This window comes from Bubalus bubalis, chromosome 6, assembly GCF_019923935.1.
Source record: "Bubalus bubalis isolate 160015118507 breed Murrah chromosome 6, NDDB_SH_1, whole genome shotgun sequence".
NCBI lineage: Eukaryota > Metazoa > Chordata > Mammalia > Artiodactyla > Bovidae > Bubalus > Bubalus bubalis.
In genome coordinates this window covers 13995828-14020881 of record NC_059162.1, presented here as the reverse complement: position 1 = coordinate 14020881, position 25054 = coordinate 13995828, and the positions used below count along the sequence as shown (strand labels likewise).

The following is a 25054-nucleotide window of genomic DNA, read 5'->3' as shown; positions in this document are numbered from 1 at the left end:
GACTCCAAGACTTTGCTTTAGGTGTGTAAGATCCCCCATCTGTTAAACCACTGATGTCTTTATCAATAACTGGGCTCTTTCTTTGATCTTGAGGCTGGGAAATTACAGGGCTTGCAGGCCTGTGGGATGCAGCCCAACAACAGGAAGACACAAAACCGGTGCTATTGAACAAAAGGGTAAATGAGGACCTTAGACTCCCTTGTACCTTCCAGGGAGGCAACAGGGAACTTCCATCCTTCTCGCTACAGGGCTGGGCCCAGGAGGCAGAGTTGGTGCAGAGACTTGGAAGATCTTTGCACAGGGTGGCAGCTATTCACTCTAAAGTTTATTGAGTACTTTGTACCAGGCCCTGAGATCCCAAAGATGATATCAACCTGGCCCCAGTACTTGAAGAACTAAGAGTTTAGCAAAAGAGAGGCAAGTTAAGCTTTCATATACAGAAGTGGGATGGGGAGAAGCTGGAAAGGCTCCCAGAGAAAGGACAGTAGAGCTGAATGTGAAAAGATGAGAACAAGTTGTCGTGGTCCAGGTGCATGTTGGAAAAGAATTTTCCAGACATGAGACAGAATGAGAGGGAAATAAAGTTTATTAGAGTGGGGGACGCTGTTAGAACAGTGGGCCAGCTCAAGGGGGAACGAACATTGAATGGGGATCCTTAATCCACTTTTATACCCAGGGTACAAGGAGTGGGGTCTTGCGTGTCATTTGCTGATTGGATGAGGCACGTGTACTGGGTTGGGGGGAGAGTAAGGCAAATACCTCCTCCTTATAGGGTAGGAGGGGAGACAGGTTATATTGTTCCATTAATAGTTACAACATAGGGGAGGGATGGAGAAGGCAATGGCACCCCACTCCAGTACTCTTGCCTGGAGAATCCCAGGGACGGGGGAGCCTGGTGGGCTGCTGTCTATGGGGTCGCACAGAGTCGGACACGACTGAAGTGACTTAGCAGCAGCAGCAGCAGGGGAGGGAAGGATGATAAGGGTCTGGTTTTTCCATTCCTGCATTCCAAGACCCTCCTTGGTTATCTGCTCTTTCATCCTTGGGTCACCACACAAGTGAGCCAGGTGAAGGAGGGAGGAGCCCACATTCTTCCTCTCTATCTAGCCCTCTGTCTCCCCATTTGCCCCATGAAAGTGATCCATCAAATGACCTTCAAAGCCCCTCTGGCCTCAGACATACTGCCACTCTATGGTCTTTGGCCTCCGGACCAGGATCTGTCCTCTGGTTTCTGCTGTCCCCTGCTGGAGACTTTTGGTAACTCTGGAGTCAGGAGAAGCAACATCCAACCTTGCCTTCTTTCCCCAAAGTGAGCAGCACTGTCCAATCCAAGCCTTCCCTTCACCTCCCATCACACCAAACTAAACAACACTAGCTTTTCTCTCTGATAGAGAATATTCTCAATACATATTTTTGACAAAGGGCTTGAAGCCAGAATACATGAAGAATTCATACTTGTTATAACCCAGCAATCCCACTTCTAAATAGTTACAGAAATAAATGAAAACATGTTCACACAAGACTTGTGTATGATTGTTCATAGTAGCTTTATTCATAATAGCCTAAAACTGGAAAAAAACTCAATGCCTATCAACTGGTGTAGATACAAATTGTGATATATCTGTACAATGGAATATCACTCAGTGGTAAGCAAGGAACAAAAGATTTATGGTAAATGAAAGAAGCTAGACATGAATGAATACATATTATATAACCTAGATAGCATATTCAAAAGCAGAGACATAACTTTGCCAACAAAGGTCCATCTAGTTAAGGCTATGGTTTTTCCAGTGGTCATGTATGGATGTGAGAGTTGGACTGTGAAGAAAGCTGAGCGCTGAAGAACTGATGCTTTTGAACTGTGGTGTTGAAGAAGACTCTTGAGAGTCCCTTGGACTGCAAGGAGATCCAACCAGTCCATCCTGAAGGAGATCAGTCCTGGGATTTCTTTGGAAGGAATGATGCTAAAGCTGAAACTCCAGTACTTTGGCCACCTCATGCGAAGAGTTGACTCATTGAAAAAGACTCTGATGCTGGGAGGGATAGGGGGTAGGAGGAGAAGGGGACGACAGAGGATGAGATGGCTGGATGGCATCACTGACTCGAAGGACGTGAATCTGAGTGAACTCCGGGAGTTGGTGATGGACAGGGAGGCCTCGCATGGTGCGATTCATGGGGTCGCAAAGAGTCAGACACAACTGAAAGACTGAACTGAACTGAAGTCCATTTCTATGAAATTCTAGAACAAAAAATCTACAGTGACAGCAGATTAGAGATTTCATAGGGCTGGCTTTGGGGAGTGAGGATGGAGTAGCAGATGGAACATTATCTGCAAAGGAGCACAAGGGAAGTTTTGGAGAGAGGAAAATGTTTTTTTAAAAAAAAGTTTTTGGCAGGTGACACATTTGTCAAAACTAATCAAACTTGGGGAACTTCCCTGGGAAAGTCCTAGTGGTTAGGATTCAGAGCTTTCACAGCCCAGGTCAATGGCCTGGGCTCGATTCCTGGTCAGGGAACTAAGATGTCACAAGCCCCATGGCACGCCAAAACAAAACAAAAACAAATAACCCCCCTCCAAAAAAAAAACAAAAAACAAAAAACACCAGCATCAAACTAAGACATTGAACGAAGTGAACAAGCCAGATACATATTGTAAGGACAAATAATGTATGATTCCACTTATATGAAGTACCGAATCAAATTCATGGAAGCTGAAAGTAGAATTAGAGGGGATGGGGAGGAGGAATGAGGAGTTATAGCTACATGGGTACACAGTTTCAGTTTGGGATGATGAAAAACTTATGGAAGTGGCTGGTGATGATGGTTGAACAATATGAATGTACTTTATGCCCATTGAACTGTACACTTAAACATGGTTAAAATGATAAAATTCATATTTTACCACCATAAAAATGTAAAAGAACCCCATCGAACACTTTTAAGTGGGTGTTTTTAAAAATTGTATGTCAATCATATTACCTCAATAAAGTTGAAGTCGCCAAAGAGGAATGTACTTGTCTTGCTTTTCCTGAACTATTGTATCTTTTTCTGTCCCGGGCGGGGGTTTGTAGAGAGAGCCGTGTAATCAGACGGACCAAAGAACTTAGTTCAAATCCTGCCGTTTGCCACTTGCTGGTGCCTAATTACATGAACATCATCATGTAAATAGAACCGATAGATTAAGTGAACCAATTCCTAAAGATATAACGACGTTGAAAACAAATATTAGTTGTTAACGAAAATTGCCTCTGTTCTCTCAGAGGCTGAGAAGGGAAAAGTGCCCTAAGAAGGGTGAGATACAGGCTGTCCACCTCGGAGGCGATGCTCTTCTCGCAGGTCGGGAGTCGCCGGCTGTGCGGAGGCGGGCGCTGGCCGCGAGGTGGCGCCCGGCTCGTGCCGGGTCTGCGCAGAGTCCACCGCGCGCGGTGCACCCGAGCGCCCGGGCTCTGGACCGAGGGGGCGGGCAGAGGCGGAGACTCCGCGGAACTCTGCTTCCCAGGATCACACCCTCCTCAGGCCGGAGAAGAGGAGAGACATTTTCCCGTCGCGGCTCTCCCAGTCTGGGATGTGACGGTCGATCCCCGGGTCGTGCCTCTAATAAGATAACAGTTGTTCGGCCGCACTGGGAAGGTGCCCGACGTAGACGATCTCACTAATTTCCCTCCGCCACCCCACTTTACAGACAGGAAAGCTGAGGCCCAAGAGGCAGAGTACCCCCTGGCCGCACAGCTGGTGAAGAGCCAAGGAGGGACTCGGGCCGGGACCCCTGCTCTTGTCCCGTGCTCGTTGCCTCTCTGCACCCGGTCCAGGCTGCCAGGTCGGCCCCGCCGCCGTTTGGCCTCCGTGGTCCCACCCCTACACAGCCTCCCTCCCCGGGCACTCTGGATCTCCCCTCCCCCGGCTCCCGGTTTCCTTGTCAAAACTTCCTGCCTTGGCGAGGGCCCGAGTTCCCACCCCTTTCCTGCCCCCCGCCCCTCCGCGCCCCTCCCCGCCCAGCGATCCACAACGTTCGGCCTCCCCGCCGCTCCCGCAGTCGGGCTGGGGCTCCACGCAAGGACCCCTGCCCTGTCCTCCTCTGGGCCCACCTGGGCGTTCCCCATCCCAGGCAAACGGAGAAATAAGGTCTCGAGGCAGGTGAGTGATGGCGCCGCCCTGGTCCCGCGACCACTCTGCCCTGGGGGACCTCTGGGTGGAGTGTGTGTGTGGCGGGGGAGAGAGACCTAAAGGGAATGGGGCAGTGGAGATGGGCCAAAGGGGATTGGGGGTTGCCATCCATAACGAAATTGCATGTAAATAACATGCAAATTAGGCCGCTTCCCAGCCCCTTGTATGGGACTTTGTGAGTCCAGGGGCAGCCACCACCCCACTGGCCCCCTCTGAGGGCTGGAGAGAGAAGCAGTTACCAGGCCCTCTTCTTGGCTGAAGGGATGCCTAGTGTTAAAGAGCACCCACGTTGAAGTCAAGGCTGCCCAGGTTCAAATCGACTTGTCCCCTTATTAGCTGTAGGACCTGTGTCTTGGTTTCTCATTTCTAAAAGGGGAATGATAAGATACAGTGCCTACCTTATGGGATTGTTGTGAGGTTTAGAGAGCAAAAACATGTCTCCTGCTTAGAACTGTGCCTGCTCCGTGTTTATTACAGGGTCCCTCCTCTCCCCACCAGGAGAACTGTTTGAGGAGTATGGAGGGAAGGGACCCAGGTTTGCAGGTCCTGGGGCTCACAGCTTTGCTGGTTTGAGGAGTAGGGAGTTGGCCAAAGATCTCAGGCATGTGGATCCTCAGAAAGCCCTGTGGGCTGGCGTGTGTGAGGAGGAGGAGGGTGAGGGGGTCCCAGAGGGGGCCGCATCTCCAGCCTCCAGTAGGGAACTTTCAGCTGTCCTGCTCTGGCCTTTTATGAGTGGCCTTTCCCGAGGCTGGGCTGTGACCCTAGTCTCCCGGGATGGGAACAGCTTGTGCTGGCCCGAGTTTCCCAGGCTCCCAGGCTCAGCCAGACCCCAGTTCCAGGCAGGATTGGGCAAGGGGTCAGCTCTCAACCCTGGCCTTACTGGGCTTACTGGCCTTACAGCTTACTGGGCCTGCGGGGTCAGGGAGCTGCCTGAATCCCATCCCATCCCAATCCATGCAATAGTCCCTGGGGTGGGCACACGGGGCCAGGGTGTGGGACCGCTCTCCCCTCTCTAGCCATCTGTCCCCTGCTGCTGTCTCTCCCGTTTTTGCAGTTTCCCAAAGCCTGCCCAGCAAACTTGCCATTGCGCTTGGGGCTACCCACCCTGCCACCTAGGAGCTGGTTTGCCCAGGCTCCCCTCTGTCTTCCTGTCTTCACTGGGAGGTGAAGCTGAGGGTTGGCATCTGTTTCTCCACTACCCACTGCCCCCCCTTCCATTCCCTATCAGATGTTCCCAGAAGAGGAAACTGGCTCTCTAGGCAGCCCCGACCACGGTTCAGAAACCTGGTCGCTGGGCTGCTGTCTGCCTCCCTGCCACCAACACCCGTCGCTAGAGAGGGGACTTGGGTCAGGCAGGGCCTCCACCACAGCGCTCTGAACTTCTCCTTCGAGTAGCCTTGGAAGCCTTGAAAAAGACCCTTCCCGGGGTGCATGAGGGGCCCTGGGGCCCATCCTAGCTCTGGGGAGGGTGTTGGTACCAGTCCAGTTACCTAACCTCTCAGAGAGAAGCTAGCAGGAGGAGCAAGAGGAGACAGGGAAGGAGAGAAAGACAAGACAGAGATAAAGAGAATCAGAAATGTGGAAGCAGAGACCAACAGATGGAAAAAACACAGGCAGAAATATTTGGAAAAACGCAGCATATTTAGAAAAACAGAGCAGAGACTAAGAACAATAAGGAGGTAGAGAAGGTAGAAACAGAAGGAGAGACAGAGTCTGAAGACCAAAGAGAAGGCCCTACAGGAGCAGCCTTGTCTTTGGAGCTTGATGGACCTGGTCCACATACCTACCCTGCCCTTGACTGGCTGTGTGCCCTTGGGAAAATTACTTAACCCTCTTTGGGATTTGTTTTTTGGGGGATTGCATGGCTTGTGGGATCTTAGTTCCCCAAAGAGGGATTGAACCTGGTCCCTGAGCACTGAAAGCGGGATTACTTCATCTACAAAACAGGCAGTATAATAGCACCTACTTTCTAGGGTTACTGAGAGAATGAAGAGAAAGGATCCAGATCACCGTACAGGGGTGGTAACTGGTGTCACAGCGCCCACACATGGCAAGATGGGGGTCTCTGGCAAACAGCTAGGCTCTGGGCCATGGAGCCTTCTGAGTTCCTCTCCCGTCTGGGCCTCCCAGCCCGCCCCCACATGGTAGCATCTGCGCCCTCCTCTGTGTAGAAGGAGGTGTGTGGATAGACAGTGAGGGGTGGGCGTGGTCCCTGAGTGGAAGTGCAGGATAAGCACACACCCCCTCCTCTCCAGGAGACTTAGTGCCCAGCACTCCCGTGCCCTCATCCCAGAGGAACTTGGAGGCCAGCCCTAAGGAATTCCTGCCTGCTGCCTTCAGGAGGGCAGGTCTGGAGCTGCCTTTCACTTTGTAATGTGGGGAAGTTCTTTCTGAACTCCACCTCCCATGGACTTACCAATGTTGGGTCTTAAAGGCCCTGGAAGGGAGGCCCTGGTGTCTGCTGAGCCAGGAACAAGCTGCAGCCTCTCCCTCCCCTCCTTTTCCCACCAAATAAGGTCAGGCTTACCCAAGTCAAAAAAGGTTTAGAGTTTATCAGTCCATCCACTCCACACAACCTTCAGTTACCGCCCACTGGGTGCCACACACCCTGGATGTGTGCCTGTAGGTGCTGGCCAGAGCTGGGGACATGATGGTAAGGCAGGCAGAGAAGTGCCCTGACCCTACGGAGCTCCATTCCAGTGGGGAAGACAGCCTTTAACAAGAATATAATGACCAGGGGATGGGAGCCTTGAGAGAACATTTGGGGGGGCAGCCCGGCCACTCTTAGAGCCTCAGACAGGACTGGAATTAGAGGCTGCCTCAGTCTGGTGGGGAAACCAGCCTCACTCACAAGCTGGCAGTCACAGGATGGGGTCCCCACTGCCTCATCAGGTCATCAGACTTGAGGGTTCCGGGGGCTGTGAACTCCTGGCTTGACCCAGGTTAGTCCCACCTGGTCCCAGAGGGACACTGGTCTCTCTGGCTGGAGTTTGAGGAGTGTTGGGCCCCTGGGGATTGGCCCATGTCCATCTTGAAGCTGGCTTCAGGGAAGAATTGGGGAATAACCCAGGGCTCCATTGGGCCACAGCGGTGAATGTGCTAAGAGCCTGGAGGAAAAGGGGGAACAGCGGAGGTGTGGAGTCACTGAGGGGGCCTCCTGGAGGAGGCTGGCCTGGAAGGAGGGGTAGGACCTGGATATTCCAGAGGTGGCCTGGCCAGAGGTGGCCGTCTGGTGAGAGAAACGTCCAGTGTGATGGGAGCCCAGGAGCAGAGGCTGGCCACTGGGCCCTGGGTGCCCTTTCCCAGGGTGCTGGGGAGCCACAGAGGTGTTAGAGAGGGGCAGTGGCCAGAGCGGAGGTGCACTTTCTGGGATTATCTGGGGGTGGCGATGAGCAGGGGGAGCGACTCCCTGGTCTGGGTCACCCCAGAGGTCACCTCCCACCCCCCACTGCCTTGTTGTTTAAACCAGATTCGAATCCTGCTGGCGCCTCTGCTGATCAGTTGGCCTTTGGACAAGTCCTTCTACCAGAGACCCTCCCCGGTCTCTTCTGTGACACGGGGGTGACGGTCACTCCACCTGTGGGTGATGGTGAGGGTCTGGACTGGCTCCAGCCTCCAGCAGGCATGTGGTGAATGTTTGGTGAATCAGAACTCTTGCAGTTTCTCTATTTCCTGATGAGTAAACAGGTCAGGCTGAGGACCCTCTAGCTTCTGTTTCCTGAGCCACAGAGAACACAAGACCGGCCCCTCACCCCTGCTCCCTTCCCGCCCAGCCTTTGGAGCTCGAGGAGTGCGCAGGCTTCCTGTCCCTCCATCCGGCAGACATGCCTGGCGTGCCGGGGGCCTGGCTTGGCTGGATGTAGGAGGGGCTTTGTGCATGTGTGTACGAGTGTGTACACGGGTGTTCTGAGTGGCACGTGGAGCAGAGCAGTCTAGGCTGCTGGCAGAGCTGGCTCAGAGGGCATCGCTGTGTGGTGGGGGGACGGAAGTCGTTGGACTCGGATCTCTCTGCTGAGTGGGAAGGACCAAGCCATCCTGTCTCCAAGGCAAAGAGAGGTCAGGAAGGGGCACAGAGAACAGACAGACAAGGGGGAGATCCTGGAAGACAAGAGAGCCACAGGGTGAGGCAACCTTGGTGTGTGGGTCGTGGCTGGCGTCAGCCTCCACTCCATACCTGAAGGCAGATTCCCTAGCGCAGTGAACACACTACACAACTGTACATGGCAGCTTTGATACAGAAAAGGAAGGAGAGAGGCAGAAGGAGACCAAGAAAGGGATGGAGAAAGAGAAAACAACAGAAAGCGGAGGGTTTCTGATGAAGAAAAGACAAAAAGAAAGAGGCAGAGAGCCAGAACTTGGGGGATTCTGTTCTTGCATCGTCCACTGAGCAGCCTGTGGCCTGAGGCTCTGTTCTAGGATGGTTATTGGAACCAGCAGTTCCAACTCCCACTGAACTCTGGGAGATGCGGGGCTGTTCTCCCATTTTACAGATGAGGAAATGGAGGTTCACAGGGCTCAAGTGATGTGCCTGAGGTTGTACAGCTTGTAAGTACTAGAAACTTTGGTGTCCAAGATGGGAAAGGGGAAGAGAGAGACAGAGAAGAGAGGAGGTGGGGTGGGGCAGTGGAGCCAAGAAAAAGAGCTGGAGCTGGTGATCAAGCTGAGAGCTGGGGCGGAGAGAAACAGAACTCAGGCGTCCTGCCTCATCAACTGCCTTTGGCTTGTAGATGTGCCTGGCGGGCAGCCCCTCATTCTGAGGGATAAGGTTCTCAGGGGAAGCGTGATCCCCTCCCCTCCCCACATCCTTTCTCTTTGTCAGCATCTAAGGCCCCATTCCCATTCCCGGATCATCCTAGGGGTTCTTCAGCAAAAAGAGATAAAAAAAGAGAAACAGTTTTTCCTGGAATTTATACTCAAAGAGTATGACAGTGCCAAGTGGAGTGGGGAAGGGGCCGCTCTGGGTGCAGGAAGACTGGGTCTAAGGACGCAATAGCAAACAGTGGCTGTTCATTGGGCTTCTCATGTAGTTCTCTAAGCTCTTTGTATTAACTCATTTATGACTCTGCACGACAACTCTATGAAGAGAAGTACTATTACCCTCCCCATTTTAGAGATGAGGGAACTGAGAGCTGGGATTCAAACCCAGGTTTGAACAGGAGTGGCGTGGGCTGCAGAGTTCAGAGGGCATCTTTTGCTGCACCATCTCCCAGAGAAAAGCAGCTGGAAGGGAGCTGGTGGGGAAGTTCCTCCTGCTGTCTCACTTCCATCAGCCCCACTCTTCGTCTCTGCCTTCTATAGAAATGGACCATCTCCGGTCCACTAGGAGCTCCACTCCCTTCCCAGAGGCCTCAGACCCATTGCCCTCCTTCCAGCAGAGGCTGGAACACAGTGAGGGTGGAAGGGCTCCCCACCAGAGGGGATCAGGCTGAATAGAAGAGCAGGGGAGGACGAGCTGGGTTGGGCCCTGCGTGGGCCTGGAGGCTGAGAGGGCAGGGATGCTAGGGGGCCCTTGCAGGCAGGACTGGGGACTGGGAGGCCTGGCCAGGATCCCAGCTGCTTTGCATCTTGAGGTGGAGGAGAGAGAAGTGTCAGCTCATTCTTGACTGTAAACACATCCTGGTTCCCACGCCTCTGATCGAGTTCTTGTGGCAGCCCACTCCCCCCCTCCCCCACTCCCCTTCCCCTGTCCAACCCCTGCCAGGCACCCCCTCGCCATAATCAAGGCTATTAAAAAGAGATGCAAAGCCCCTGGGATTCCCGCCTGGGCTCGGGAGAGACTGGAACTGCAGGGGGAGGGCTCTGCTGGTCTGGGTTTGGATCCCAGCTCTGACATTGCTGTCCATGTGGCCTTGGGCAGGGGACTTACCCTGTCCTTGCCTGTCTCCTCATCTGTAAGGTGAATAACAATAGCTACCGCCATGGGTTGCATGCGTGATAAGTCGCTTCAGTTGTGTCCGACTCTTTGTGACCCTACGGACTGTAGCCTCCCAGGCTCCTCTGTTCGTGGGATTCTCCAGGCAGTAATACTGGAGTGGGTTGCCATGCCCTCCTCACCACAGTGGGTTGAGATAAGCTCTACCCGAGATGATCCATATAAACTGTTCAGCTCACTGCTTGTGCCAACATGATAAATGATACATGGGGTCACATTGGTATTCCATTTGTGAGGAAAGGTGTGTGGGTCCCTCAGTCCAGAGGTGAAGTGGAGAAAGGGGGCAGAGGGGGAGGTTGTCTGTATGGGAAGAAGAAGGGAGCCTGCAGTGTGGGCCCTGGGCTCACATGGGGAAGCCGGTAGTTGTCTGATTTAAACCCCTTGAAGGGGCACATGGATCCCAGTGCTGCTGGGCTTGGAGGTGCTGGGGGATGGTGGCCAGGGTCTCAGGGTCCCCAGCCCCTCAGGGACAAAGGCTCAGATGTAGACAAGCCTAGGGCGCCAGGCGGGGGCTCCTGGTCTGGCCTGTGTTCCCTCCTCAAGGGCTGAGGCTGGTGAGCCCAAACCTTGCCCCTCCCTGCCAGGATCCCCATCCTATCTCTCCCCTCCCTGCAGACCACCCACTGATCTCACCCGCCCCACCCTGGCTTCCAGCCCCGCCACTGACCAGCTGGGGCCTCCTCCGCACTCCAGTCCTGCCCTGAGGCCCTTTGGGAAAATGGCATCACCCCACCCCTCTAGTTATTAGAGTCAACCCCCTAGGGTTAGGGTTAAGCCCCCCTCATGCTTCCCTGGTGGCTCAGTCGGTAAAGAATCTGCCTGCAATGCGGGAGAAGATCCCCTGGAAAAGGAAATGGCAACCCACTCCAGTACTCTTGCCTGGAAATCCCATGGACAGAGGAGCCTGGTGGGCTATGGTCCGTGGGGTCCCAAGAGTCAGACATGACTTAGCGACTAAACAGTTTCCTCTGGAAGTTGGTTAAGAGGAGGTGGCCGGTGGGAGGGGGCAGCCGGTGGGAGGGGGCTGATGTAGATGAAAGGAAGGACTTTCTCTCTCTGGGACGGCAGCCCCCACCCCGCTCCACCTTCTGGGGCCTTCGTGCTGCAGGTCTTGTCCACCTCACTGCAGCCTTGAGCTCTGGAAACGGATCCAGACCATGGGAAGCCTGGGGGTGAAGTGGGGGGGGTCCCTGAATGGCCAGAGATGAGGCTCACCCAGGAACAATGGTGATGACCCTCCATCCAGGCAGACTGGGCTCCTGTTGGAGGACGGGACCCCCGGCCAGGCTCCAGGAAGAGGGGAGTGTGGACCAACTGACAGGTGAACAGGGGGAACTGTATGGAAGGTTCGGGGTCCTGTCCCCGGGCTTGCTGGGACCAGACAGGGGGGGCTGGGGAGGTGGCCAGAGGAGAGCTTGTGTAGTTTTGGAACCTTGGGAGGAGGAGCCAAATCTGTTGGGGAGGGAGCTGGGGGGCTGTGTGGGTGGGGGGCCAGACTGTGGGGGTCACCTGAGGGACACTCCTGACTTCGGCCTGGCTCTCTGAGGCCAGGCTGGGTCCCTCCCTCCTCAGAGTGGGCTGGGAAGGCGGCTTCTGGCCCTCCCCCACCTCTCCCCATCCTCCCTTCCGAGTTCAGGGTGGTGGGAGGATGGAGCCACCCCACGTGCTCAGCCCACGATGATGCTCCCTGCTGCCTCCCCTCCACACACACATTCTAGCTGGGCTCTATTTCCTGTTTTCAGGCTCCATATCCTGAGCACCGGGACCCCCAGGATCCTCTGTGGATGCCCCCAGGCCCTGGGGCCTGAGGACCGTGACACCCTGTCCCTGGCTCACCTGAGTTTCTCAGGCCCCAGGATGCCATAGAAGCCTGGTGAGTTACTTGGGGACTGAGGGTGGCCGGGAAGAGCACAGAGAGGACTGCAGGTGGGATATCTGCCCCGGGGAGCTGTGATGGGGCCCCTAACCAGAGTCCTGGGGGGGCCTCAGAGCTCTGCAAAACTGGAGGGGGTGGGATGAGGAAACCTGGGGAAGAGAAGTGGGCCAGCCCTGTAGTTGAGAGGGTGGTGAGCACACCGCTGGAGAGTTTACTGGTGGGACAGAACCCACGGTGGGGAGCATCCCTAGGAGCGCTGCCTTGATGGGAGCTCAGAGTGTGTGGGTGGGGGGCCTGGGGCGGGGCTGCGGCAGGCATTCCAGAGATACTCAGGGGGAAGGGGCCAGCTACCATGACCTTTCTCTCTTCCCGGGAAAATTATAAGCAGATGTGGGTGCCTCAGGGAGCTGTAGAGGAGGGAGCCAGGGCAAGTTTTAGGAACACTGAACAGAGAATCTGAAACCAGGGCGGGGGTGGCTGCTCAAGCGGCTCGGCTGCTCCTGAGGTCAGGAGCCAGAACAGACTCCTCTGAGGTCCTGAGCCGCTTCCCGCCCCCCAGGGTGAGGCCAGGCGTGGAGGAGAGGGGGAAGAGCCCACTTCCAGATGGCGGGTGGGTGGTCAGAGGGAGCTGGGGGCTTCTCAAGGCTGAGGTCAGGTTGGGGACCTCCTCGGTGGCAGTGCCTGGAGTTGGGTGCAGCAGTGTGCTGGCACGGCTTTAACAACCGGCTCTGGTGGGGAGGGGTGCTGGCCCCTCTTTGTGGTGTTTGCCGATTTCTGTGGTGTAAATAATCCCCCCGTGCTTGGTTTCAAACTACTAATGTGGCAGCACTGATCAAGAAGTTGGGAAGAGAAGCCACCATTGCTTCTCCGGAGGCAGTAGGAGCTGTGCCCGTGCACCAGTGGAGGGAGGGGCCTTTTTCAGGGTCACTGGGACCCAGTCCTATTCCTCCGCAGTAGGAAGCCCCTAACTGCTGGAAGCCCCAAAACTGGGGGGAGGGTGTGGTTTGGCCTCTGCCTGCCTACCTTCAGGGGAGCTCACCACGCGAGGCTGCTGATTCTGTCACAGAACTGCTTCAACTGTTGGAAAGTTCCTTCCCTAACTGAGCCCAGGCCGGCTTCTCTTATAACTTCCCTTCATCGGCTCCTATTTCACTGTGTTGTGCTTAGTCGCTCAGTCGTGTCCGCCTCTTCGACCCCCTGGACCATGGCTTGCCAGGCTCCTCTGTCCATGGGGATTCTCCAGGCAAGAATACAGGAGTGCGTTGCCATGCCCTCCTCCAAGGGATCTTCCCAATCCAGGGATCGAACCCAGGTCTCCCGCATTGCCGGGGGATTCTTTACTGTCTGAGCCACCAGGGACCCTTGGTACAATATCCAGGTACCCTGGGTAGGGGCTGGGCTGGGGGCTGGGAATTCACGCACAGGTCCCTGCCTCCAGAAGTCACGATCAGGGAACAGGCACTAGAACAGCAGTATGTGGGGAATGGTGCTGGGGGTCCCTGAAAGAATGGGTGGGGGCTGTCTGCCAGTGGAAGCCTAGGAGCAGGGCAAGGAAAGAGGGGTGATACTCGGGCTAGACCTTGAAAGGTGAGTGCTCAAGGTGAAGAAGGAGAGGAGGATGTCCAGACAGAGGAAACTATGTGAGAAAGACTCAGAAGCGTGGCAGTGCTCCACGCGGTCAGGAAAAAGAGCTGGAGCCCAGGGAGCAGGGCTCAGAGGACCAGAGGCAGCAGCCTCATCTCTGCTCTCAGCCTGGCTCTGTCTCTGCAGAGACTTGCTCCTCCAGGTCTGTGGCCACAGTGCCTCTCACCTGCTCCGCGCCTGGCCCTGTCACAGGGCCCTGCAATGTCACCACCCCTCCGGGCCCTCCTTCTCCTGGCCCTGGAGCTGGGGCTGGCTGCCACCCTCAACCCCAAGGACCCCAACACCTGCAGCTTCTGGGAAAGGTGAGAGAGGGCCCCTGCTGCACCTCGAGGGCCCCAAGCCCCCTGCTCCTTATTCTCCCCCCTGGGGCTCCTCTTTCCTCATCGCCTCCCTCTCTCCAGCCTCACCTCCTTCCTATTTCTGCGTCTAGTACCTCTACCCCCTCAGCGGGATGCTCTGACTCCATCCCCATCTTGATCGTTTCATTCTCCATCTCAGCTCTGACCCTGTCCTCTCTTTATCCCGGTTCCTTGGCCCCTGTGTGAGGCTGGCTGCAGGACAAAACACAGGGGAGGAGCTATTCACTATGGGGCAAGCAGAGGGTCTCGCCCAGGGAGAGCAAAGGGGATGGGGTTGGGGAACAAGGTCAGATTTGGCCAGAAGTGCTTCAGCCTATGTCCATCCTCTGGGCCCAGAAGTCAGTTCTAGCTCAATCTCCCCATATAGGGAGAAGGAGGCCCAGGGGGCAGGGGTGGAGAATGGAAGGCTGGAATGGCATATTCCCAGGAATATTCCAACTCAGGGAGGATCCCTCTAGATCGAAGAACGACAGGATGGGGCTCCATCCTTGGCTTGGAGGAGCAAATCTGAATATTCCTCACTGTGGCCCAGCCCCCACAGCCCTGCCCCTGGGTGCCAGCTCAGGCTCTCCCTGCCCTGGGCCCGACGCTGATCCCTGCTTTGCAGTTTCACCACCACTACCAAGGAGTCGCACTCCCGCCCCTTCAGCCTGCTCCCCTCGGAGCCCTGCAGCCGGCCCTGGGAGAGCCCGCACACCTGCCCTCGGCCCACGTGAGTGCCCGACCCCCTCCGTGGGCAGGTGTGGTGTGTTGTGTGGGTGTGTGGCTGGGCGGGGGGCGGCAAAGAGAGAGTGTTCTTCCTCTGCTCCCCCAGTGTAGAGCGCTGGGAGGCGCCCCAGGCCCTGCCAGGCCACACTGGGGCGGGGTGGAAGCCGGGGCCTCTGCAGGGGAGACTGAGGGCCAGCTCTGGATCTCCCCAGTGTTGTCTACCGGACCGTGTACCGCCAAGTGGTGAAGACAGAGCACCGGATGCGGCTGCAGTGCTGCCGGGGTTTCTATGAGAGCCGCGGGGCCTGTGTCCGTGAGTCCAGGGGGGCTACTCCCCTGCCCTCCGCCTCCCCGGCCCTGTCTGTCTCGAAGGACAAAGCTGCCACTTCAGACCTCTGTCTCTAGTTGACCCCAGGTCTCTCCCACTCCCTCTTTCCAAGTCCGTCGGCTGTCTCTGGCTCTGCAGCTCTGTCTTGGGGCCGCCTGGGTCTCTTTGTCCCTGTGTCTCTGGGCTCGGCGTCTGCTTCTCTCTCTGACTCTGCCTGTCCCTATCTGTTTTGACTTGTCCAGTCTCTCCTGTCCCCTGTCCCCGGCACCCTGAAATCTCCGGAGTGGAGCCTGCTCGCTCTGTCTCCCCTTTCCTCAGCTTGGACCATCACCAAACCCCTACAGAGACTCCTACCCAGCCTGAGCACCCCAGCCCCTCTTTGGACAGCATCCATATCTGGTTCCTATGTGAGGAACCTCACCCCCACCCTCATTTCCCAGCAAGGTGCTTTGAGAAGTTCATGGAAAGGAGCTGGGGAGTCCAGAATCCTGAGATCTTGGCATGCTCTGACCTGAGTTGCTTACTCTCAGTCTTTGTGTATCTTGAGAGGCTGAAATGCTGCTTGGCAAGCTAACTCCAGGTCCCCGGTATGGGAGGAAGCTGGGGTTAGGCTTCAGAGGATAACAGGTGGGTAGGGCAGGAATGGAAGCATCTTCTCACTCCCAACCCCCATCTCTGCCCCAGCGCTTTGTGCTCAGGAGTGTGTCCATGGCCGCTGTGTGGCACCCAATCAGTGCCAATGTGTGCAAGACTGGCGCGGTGACGACTGCTCCAGTGGTGAGTGGCTGGTGACTGCAGGGCGAGTCCTTTTGTGCCTCCAAGGAGGCATCTCCCTACCAGAGCACAGGTGCTTAGGACTCCAGGGCAACCGCCCAGCAGAGTCCCACTGCAGCTAGCTGCCTCTTCTGGGGGTGTGGTGCAGCAGATGGGCCAAAGCCAGGCATGGGGGCATGTGTGGGGACCAGGAGACAGAGATAGGAACTAACTGGAGCTGGGGAGGGGCAAGACCCCTGGTGACCTCCTTCCACCCTCTCATCCCCCAGCTTGTGCCCCAGGAATGTGGGGGCCGAAGTGTGACAAGCCCTGCAACTGCGGCAACAGCAGCTCCTGTGACCCCAAGAGTGGGGCGTGTTCCTGTCCCTCTGGCCTGCAGCCCCCACACTGCCTTCAGCCCTGCTCCCCTGGCCTCTATGGCCCTGCCTGCCAGTTCAGCTGCCAGTGCCACGGGGCGCCCTGTAACCCCCAGACCGGAGCCTGCCTCTGCCCCCCAGAGAGAACCGGGCCCACGTATGTAACGGGAGGAACGCACACTAACGGGATCGCAGACCCGGATGCACGGGCACATACGGGGACAGCAGGGGACTCAGGATCCTCAGTTTGGGGATGCCACCAAGGGGCCAAATCCTGGTCCCAGCTTTGCTGTTCCCTGGTGGAGCAACCTTGAACACATCACTGTCTCTTCACGAGTTTGTATTCTATGAAATGGGAGCAGTGTTGTCCATCTCAAAGGGTTGCTGTGAAGATAACATGAGCCAGCGTCTGAGTGAAAGTATGTCCCCAAGTAGGGCTGAGACAGTCACAGAGAGCCTATTGCACGGCAGGGTGCAGGGGGCACTGGGGAGTCACAGGAGGGAGACCATCCCTCTAGTCGGAGATCAAAGATCCAGCTTCATGGAGGAGCTCCAGGGTTGAGCCCTTGGGATGAAAACTATGGCAGGCAGAGATGTTCCCCCCCCCAGAGAGAGACCAGCATGAGCAAAGGTGGAATGGAGGGCTGTGGAGAGCAGACAGACCACCCATGGGCTCTTCACTCTGTCCCACTTGATGGGGCTGTATGTCCCTGCCATTTCCAGTCCTGGAAACTTTTGATCCCTGCCCGGCCCAACAGCGAAGGGGGATGAGACACCACGGGGACGGGTGGGTGTGGCTCACTGAACCCTGGGGTCCGGAGGGCCTGGGAGGCAAAGGGGGAATTCCGTAGGTACTGCTTGTTTACAGACTGACCTCACCCCCTCTGCTCAACAGCTGCGAGGTATCCTGTTCACCCAGTAGTGTTGGCTTCTCCTGCCCCAGCACTCCGCCTTGCCAAAATGGTGGAGTCTTCCAGGCCTCCCAGGATTCCTGTAGCTGCCCACCTGGATGGACGGTATGAAGGGTGGGGCCTATGGGTATGAATTCTCCAGGGCTTCTGAGGGGGATGTGTGTGAGGAGGGTAGGCTGTGGGGGCTCTGGAGAGGTTTGAGTGTTTGCGGGTATAGGGTATTGGTGGGTCCTCTGGCCATGGGGAGGAGGCTGGGCTCCTGGGGCTCTCTTGACCTCTCAGCCCCCACAGGGCACCATCTGCTCCCTGCCCTGCCCCGAGGGCTTCCATGGACCCAACTGCTCCCAGGAATGTCGCTGTCACAACGGAGGCCTCTGCGACCGATTCACTGGGCAGTGTCGCTGTGCTCCGGGATACACGGGGGACCGGTGAGTGGTGTTAGCCCGGGCATGAGGGGTGCGGGGGCGGCTGTGGACGGCGTCTGCCAGGCTCACTCCCCAGAGGCGCCCAGGTGCCGCGAGGAGTGCCCCGTGGGCCGCTTCGGGCAGGACTGTGCTGAGACGTGTGACTGTGCCCCGGGCGCCCGCTGTTTCCCGGCCAACGGCGCGTGTCTGTGCGAACACGGCTTCACCGGGGACCGCTGCGCCGAGCGCCTCTGCCCCGACGGCCTCTACGGCCTCAGCTGCCAGGTGCCCTGCACCTGCGACCCGGAACACAGCCTCAGGTGGGCCGTGGGACGCTGTGGTCAAGGGGTCAGGAGGCCAGTGGGAGAGGCCTTCAGTGCTGAAGCCACCGGAGTCACGAAAAGCACCGGGGGCATATCCTGGGCGGGGGCGGGACACAGATGTGGCAGACGGGAACCGGGCGGGGCCTCGGGGACGGGGGTGTTGGGGACCGCCCTCGGAACGGCGCGGAGCCTCCCTGATTACCCCCTCCACCCAGTGATGCTCGGCTCCCACCACGCGGAGGCGGGGGTGGGGCGGGGGGAGGTCTGCCTGCGGACCCCGGCTCAGACCGCCCGGCGTCCGCGTCTCCGTCCGCAGCTGCCACCCGATGAGCGGGGAGTGCTCGTGCCTGCCGGGCTGGGCGGGCCTCCACTGCAACGAGAGCTGCCCGCAGGACACGCACGGGCCGGGCTGCCAGGAGCACTGCCTCTGCCTTCACGGCGGCGTCTGCCAGCCCGACAGCGGCCTCTGCCGGTGCGCGCCCGGCTACACGGTGAGGCAAGCCCCGCCGCGAGGGAGGTGCAGAAGAGGCTCAGGGAGTCCGTCCGCCCCTCTCATGAGTGCGCCCACCCACCCCCCACTTTCAGGGACCGCACTGCGCTAGCCTCTGCCCCCCTGACACCTACGGAGTCAACTGCTCGCAACGCTGCTCCTGCGAAAATGCCATTGCCTGCTCGCCCATCGATGGCACCTGCATCTGCAAGGAAGGTACTGGGTTGGGGTCTCCTGGAAGGATGATTTGGGGGCGGGGCCATGGGAAGAAGGGAGAGTCCAAGTGCAGGGGCAGGCCAAGGGTAGGGGAGAGGCTGCAGGGTAGGGGCGGAATCACTGGGCAGCAGCTGGACGGCGGGAAAGTAGCCAGGCTACTTCCTTCCTGGAATATCCACTTTGCTTTTGTTTCAACCACAAAAATCCCAATTGTCCTTAAAGGCCCAGGCCAGAGGCATCTCTTCGCTGAACATTCCTCATCCTCAGTCATACAGAATCACAGAATGCCGGCGCCGGGAGATCTACCAGGGGTGGCCCGTTGGCAGTCTTTAGGGCCGGGTTCTGACACACATGTTTTGTTTAACTAGCTCTCCATCATATTTAACGTCCCAGTCTCCAGTCCCCACTCCTCCCTATTGTCTTATACATGACGTGGAGAACACATTTATTTACTTAATGGGGCCTCAGTAAGCATTTGGGTTTGCTGCCAATCCCCTTCTTTTGGCAGAATAGGCAACCAAGACCCAGAAGGGGGTGGTGCATCCCCGACGGTCATTCAGCCTTCTGTCCAACATCCAACAATTCACATGCTGGTCTCCTATGGAGCCGTGAGCACCCCCATCCCCACCCTGTGCTGGTAGCTCAGAGTCTGGCACAGTCATTGCCCAGTGTGTGCTTGCTCAGGAGGGCAGCTGGGTCCCCATGCTTACCTACAAGTCCCTCTTCCAGGTTGGCAGCGTGGTAACTGCTCTGTGCCCTGCCCACCTGGAACCTGGGGCTTCGGTTGCAATGCCAGCTGCCAGTGTGCCCATGAGGCAGCCTGCAGCCCCCAGACTGGAGCCTGTACCTGTACCCCTGGGTGGCATGGGACCCACTGCCAGCTCCCCTGCCCGGTAAGTGCACAACAGCCTGCCTGCCTGGGTGGAGGGGAGGGCACCGCATCCCCCAGCTTACTGGCCTGTCCTACCCCACACTCCCTCTCTAAGAAGGGGCAGTTTGGTGAAGGCTGTGCCAGTCGCTGTGACTGTGACCATGCTGACGGCTGCGATCCTGTTCACGGACACTGCCAGTGCCAGGCTGGGTGGACAGGTGAGCAGTGTGGTGGGCGGGCCCCAGGCTTACCGTGGAGTTGGGGGGATGTATCCCACAGGACACGTGTGCAGGGAATCCTTATGGACGAGGAGAGGGGACCCAGGCCAGGCTCATCCTACCCCTCCCACAGGTACCCGCTGCCACCAGCCCTGCCCTGAGGGCTTCTGGGGAGCCAACTGCAGCAATGCCTGTGCCTGCAGGAATGGGGGCACCTGCATCCCCAAGAATGGCAACTGCGTCTGTGCACCCGGATTCCGAGGCCCCTTCTGCCAGAAATGTGAGGCTCCCTCCCCTCCGCCTGCCTTTCAGTCCAGTGCCAGATGCCAGAAGCCCCCATTCTACCCCTCTTGGTCTGCTGTGCTGACTGCAGTCTATGGGCTGGTTACACAAGGTGGGAGAGGGTGGAGTCAAGGGCTGACTGAGGGTTGGCCCCTGCCCCCAGTCACCATGAGCCCCTTTCCCCCAGCCTGTCAGCCTGGCCGCTATGGCAAACGCTGTGTGCCCTGCAAGTGTGCCAACCATTCCTCCTGCCACCCTTCGAATGGGACCTGCTACTGCCTGGCTGGCTGGACCGGCCCTGACTGCTCTCAACGTACGTGGCGGCCTGTGTGTCTGAGTGCATGCCGAGGGGGTGGGCTGAGGACCGAGAGGCTTCCATTCCCCTGATCTGGACCCACCTTGATTCAGCCATTGATGTAAACACAATAAGCAAATATGTATTGGGCATCACCTACATGCTGGGTATTGTCCTAGATGCTCAGAATGCAGCAGTGAACGGGTCAGGGAAAAAAGTTCCCTGCCCTTCTGCATGGGAAAAATGGGAAAACCATAAATTCAGTTATGGACTTTTTTTTTTTTTTCATCGCCAATTTATTTTTTATTTATTTATAATGGCCTCTTTCCCATATAAACATACGAAGAACATCATGGAAAAGATTAGTCCAAAAAACTGAATAAAGCAAATTTTGAAAAGGGAAAATGAGAAGCAGTTACCATGAAAAAGACGGGCAGGGTAGAGGGAAGTGATCTTGGAGATGACTTTTTCCATAGAATTTGGTAACTATTAGATTATCTGCTAGTATCATATAAACAAAAATTATGCCTTGAATAGTGTGAGCATTTACTTCTCTTTTATATTAAAAAAAAAAAAAAGTCCAGAGCTAAGTGATGTAGGGCAGTTTGGAAGCCTTTGGTTGTCTGGCCCTGATCACATTATTTTGAAAGGCTGTTAGACAGACAGGTGCAGAGGTTAGGCAGGCAGCTGGGCACGTGGATCTGAAATTCAGGCTAGAGACACGGCTGCAGATGAGTCATCAGTGTGTAGATACTGTTCGAAGCCTTGGTGTCTCTGGGGAGACCAAAGCTGAGTGGAAGGCTTCAGCGACGCTGGGGACTGAGAATTCACCCAGGAGACGCTGGCCCTGCCCGCCAGACAGGCTCCAACCTTGTCTCCTGCAGCATGCCCTTTGGGACACTGGGGGGCCAACTGTGCCCAGCTCTGCCAGTGTCGCCATGGTGGGACCTGCCACCCCCAGGATGGGAGCTGTTTCTGTCCCCCGGGCTGGACCGGACATCTCTGCTTGGAAGGTACCAACAGAAGGGCAACTCCATGCCCCGATCGCCAGCCCTAGCCCGAGGAGGGGACTGCCATTCCCTTGCCCCTCTGATCTCCTCTTCCACTTTCTCCCAGGCTGTTCTCCAGGGATGTTTGGTGCCAACTGCTCCCAACCGTGCCAGTGTGGTCCCGGAGAGAGGTGCCACCCGGAGACTGGGGCCTGTGTGTGTCCTCCAGGGCACAGTGGTGCCCCCTGCAGGATCGGTGAGTTCTCATCTAGCCCCTGCCTCTGCACTGTCCCCAGGGAACCAAGACATAGGTACCTGTCCAGGTCTCCACCAAGTGGTACTCTTGTATCACCCTGCCTTCCTACTGGGGCCTCTCCCATCCATGCATCCCAAGCTCCCCAACAGGGCCAAGACACTGTCCTGAGCAACCGCTCCATCCCACACAGGAAGCCAGGAGCCGATCACCATGATGCCCACCCCTCCGGTGGCCTATAACTCGCTTGGGGCAGTGATTGGCATCGCAGTGCTGGGGTCCCTGGTGGTGGCCCTGGTGGCGCTGTTCATTGGCTACCGTCACTGGCAAAAGGGCAAGGAGCATCAGCACCTGGCAGTGGGCTACAGCAGCGGACGACTGGACGGCTCTGAGTATGTCATGCCAGGTGAGCTGGCCCGGGGCGGGACTCACATGTGCGCTGACTCTTTGGCACAGGGCAGGTGGGATGCGGGGCTTCTGCATCCCTCCCTGGACCTAGGAGATGGGAAGCGGGGAGCTGGAGAGAGGAAGGGAGGTCAGCGAGGCCGACTGTGGATCTCCTGGGACAGAATGGCTGTCTTGGGCCCAGGCCTGTGTCTGACCTGGCAGGCCACCCCGCACCTGTGTCTGTTTGTGCAGATGTCCCTCCGAGCTACAGTCACTACTACTCCAACCCCAGCTACCACACCCTATCACAGTGCTCACCGAACCCCCCACCCACTAAGAAGGTCGGTGCTAGGGGTGGGCGTGCACGGTGGGTGCCTGGTGGGTGCAGCTCCAGGCCTCCGGAGAGTTCCAGCTCTGCGTGTTCCTGTCCCACCCCTTGTCCCCTGCCAGGTTCCAGGCAGTCAGCTCTTTGCCAGCCTCCAGGCCTCTGAGCGACCAGGTGGAGCCCACGGACTGGATAACCATGCCACGCTACCTGCAGACTGGAAGCACCGCCGGGAGCCCCCGCCAGGGCCTCTGGACAGAGGTAGAAGCCTGGGGGCCAGGGCCTGTGGTGAGGGTGGACGTATGCAGCCCAGCATCCAGCTCCATCTGAGTGCACACGTCTATAGAAGGGGTTCCGGGCCCCAGTGCTAGAGGAGGGGACCCTGGGGTGGGGACCCTGGGGTGGGGACCAGGGGCCTGACGGCGGGTTGCTGTCTCCTTGTTAGGTAGCAGCCGCCTGGACCGCAGCTACAGCTGTAGCTACAGCAGCAGTAATGGCCCCGGCCCATTCTACAGTAAAGGTGAGCGCACGGCGGGGGGGAGGGCTGCCCTGGGGTTTAGGCGCCAGTGCCTCCACTGAGCCTGACTTCTTTCCCCCATCTTTAGGACCCATCTCTGAAGAGGGGCTGGGGGCCAGCATGGCTTCCCTGAGCAGTGAAAACCCCTATGCCACCATCCGGGACCTGCCCAGCCTGCTAGGGAGCCTCCGGGAGAGCAGCTACGTGGAGATGAAAGGCCCTTCCTCAGGGTCTCCCCCCAGGCAGCTTCCTCAGCTCCCGGACAGCCAGAGGCGGCGACACCCCCAGCCACAGAGAGACAGTGGTACCTATGAGCAGCCCAGCCCTCTGGTCCATGGTGAGCCCTCCTTTTCCACTGGAGCAGAAAGAACAGGGACGAGGGCAAAGAGAAGGGACGGGACAAGAATGTGGAGGTGGCATGAAGTGGCAGCAAGAGCAAGGTCTTTGGCATCATTTGTTGTTTAGTCGCTAAGTCGTGTCCAACTCTGCAAGCCTGTGGACTGTAGCCACCAGGCTCCTCTGTCCATGGGATTTCCCAGGGAAGAATACTGGAGTGGGTTGCCATTTCCTTCTCTAGGGGATCTTCCCCACCCAGGGATAGAACCCACATCTTCTGCATTGGCAGGTAGATTCTTTACCACTGAGGAAAGCCTTCTTTGGGGCTCAGACTTACGCTCAAACCAAGAGTGATGTTTGGGAAGTCATACTGCCTCTTAGAGCCTGTAGGTGGCGATACCCACCTCACAGCGCTAAGGATTTGAAATGGTGGTTTTAAAGCACCTGAGTTGTAAACTTGATACCCAGAAAAGCTGGGAACAAGGCAGGTGACAGAGTGTCTTCCTATCTTGTGAGGTGGGCAGGTTGAGGTGGCCACCCCGACTGGCAGCTGAGGAGCTGCGGATAGCCAGGCACCATTCATTGGCTTTGGGCAGGAGCTGCTGGAGCGGGGAGGAGGGTGGTGGGAGGGGAGGAGTCACCTCTCCCTCTCTGTCATCTCCCCTCTCTGTCTCCAGACCGAGACTCTGTGGGGTCCCAGCCCCCACTGCCCCCGGGCCTGCCTCCTGGACACTATGACTCCCCCAAGAACAGCCACATCCCTGTACACTACGACTTGCCTCCAGTTCGGCACCCCCCCTCACCCCCAGTTTGGCGCCAGGACCGCTGAGGAGCCGAGAGGGTGTGCAGAAGTCAGCGTACCTGTTCTTTGCTGCTTGAGGCTGAGGACAGAGCCCACTGTACCCTGCCAGGAGCAGGGAGGGGACTGGCCGGCCGTGAATATGAACATGTTTAATAGAAGAAGTGAATGGAGAGGAGATGGGAGCCTGGCTCCCAGGTTCTATCATGGGAACACAGTCAGGAAGAAGTCTGTGTTCCTTTTCCCCAACCCAGTGCTTCCCAAGGCCCCCAGGGCCCTGTGTACATAAACTGCTGGGTTCAGTGTTGCTGGATAACTGATTCCAAATCAATGTAAAAAATGTATATTGGGTAACTTTTCTGTGCACTCCTGGCCTAGGCTCTGTGCGTGTGTGTGTGTGTGTGTAGGGGTGTGTGTTTGTATGTGTGTGTGTGTGTGGTTTCAGAGGGGTACCAGGCACTGATCCTGACTTGGGGCACTCACTATAATGGAGAGGCAGCCCAAACCCAGTTAACTCTAGAAATAGCCTGACTGGCATCCCTGCATTCATCTGGTCCTCCCTCCAATCAGCTGCTCAAAATACAAGCTGGTTAGGTTACCTCTGCCTGAAAGTCTCCATTGGTGGCCCATGGCTCTTGGGCTACAGTCAAAATTGTCCAAGGCCTTAAAGGCTTTGCTGGCCTGGCCTGTCTGTCTCTTCAGCCTTACTCTGAACTGTGTTCCCTGTCTCTCTGCTCCAGTTACAGCGGCCTCTGTGTTCTTCTCTCAGCCACATGGCTTCCTATGACAGGGACTTAGCACATCTGGAATGCTCTTCCTCCCCCACTCACCTGTTAACTCCTGCTTGTACACCACATCCCGTTTTCTCTTTCATAGCATTGAAGACAGATGTATTTATGCACCAGATACCTGCAAAAGGCCAACAGGGTGCCAGGCACTTCTCTAATGTGTTGGTTTTTAATGTGATTATTTGACTATTCTCTGCCTTCCCCACCAGACTGTAAGCTCCTTGAAAACAGGAATCCCATGTTTATATTCAACATTGGTTCCCTTTGACGCATAGTAGGCACTCAATAAATGTTCCCCCAAAGGCTAAGTGGCTGAGTGAGTTAAAGGTACCAATGGTAAATACTGGCAAATGCTAAGATAGATGGGCAAATTGCTGCTCCGAGAGCTACAAACCTGGGCAGGTCGAAGCCTTTCCCAAAGGGTAGAATTTCCACAGCGGAACAGCACAAAGGCTCAAAGGTGGGAAGGTCTGGGAGTGGGGGTGGGGTGGGGGGATGGAATGGAGTGG

The 25054-nt window shown here is 56.9% G+C and overlaps 1 protein-coding gene across 3 annotated transcripts; it reads left to right on the top strand.

Annotated features, from left to right (window-relative positions):
- The first annotated feature begins 3978 nt into the window (after nt 1-3978).
- PEAR1 (platelet endothelial aggregation receptor 1) lies at nt 3979-24853 on the top strand. Of its 3 annotated transcripts, XM_044944206.2 has the most exons (26): nt 3982-4134; nt 11343-11417; nt 11839-11890; nt 11953-11969; nt 13743-13918; nt 14583-14687; nt 14896-14996; nt 15696-15788; nt 16055-16298; nt 17037-17157; nt 17344-17480; nt 17564-17776; nt 18096-18270; nt 18365-18485; nt 19215-19378; nt 19472-19574; nt 19708-19854; nt 20044-20169; nt 21036-21164; nt 21268-21396; nt 21587-21799; nt 22033-22121; nt 22231-22366; nt 22551-22625; nt 22711-22959; nt 23636-24853. In XM_044944206.2, the coding sequence occupies exons 3-26, from the start codon at nt 11881-11883 to the stop codon at nt 23785-23787; spliced, it is 3225 nt and encodes a 1074-aa protein (XP_044800141.2). In that variant the 5' UTR covers nt 3982-4134; nt 11343-11417; nt 11839-11880; the 3' UTR covers nt 23788-24853. The 3 variants fall into 3 exon arrangements, with proteins under 3 accessions (XP_044800140.2, XP_044800142.2, XP_044800141.2); XM_044944205.2 differs by lacking the exon at nt 11343-11417 and having other exon boundaries at nt 3979-4134; XM_044944207.2 differs by lacking the exon at nt 11343-11417 and having other exon boundaries at nt 3979-4134; nt 11839-11969; nt 13724-13918.
- The last annotated feature ends 201 nt before the right edge of the window (nt 24854-25054 follow it).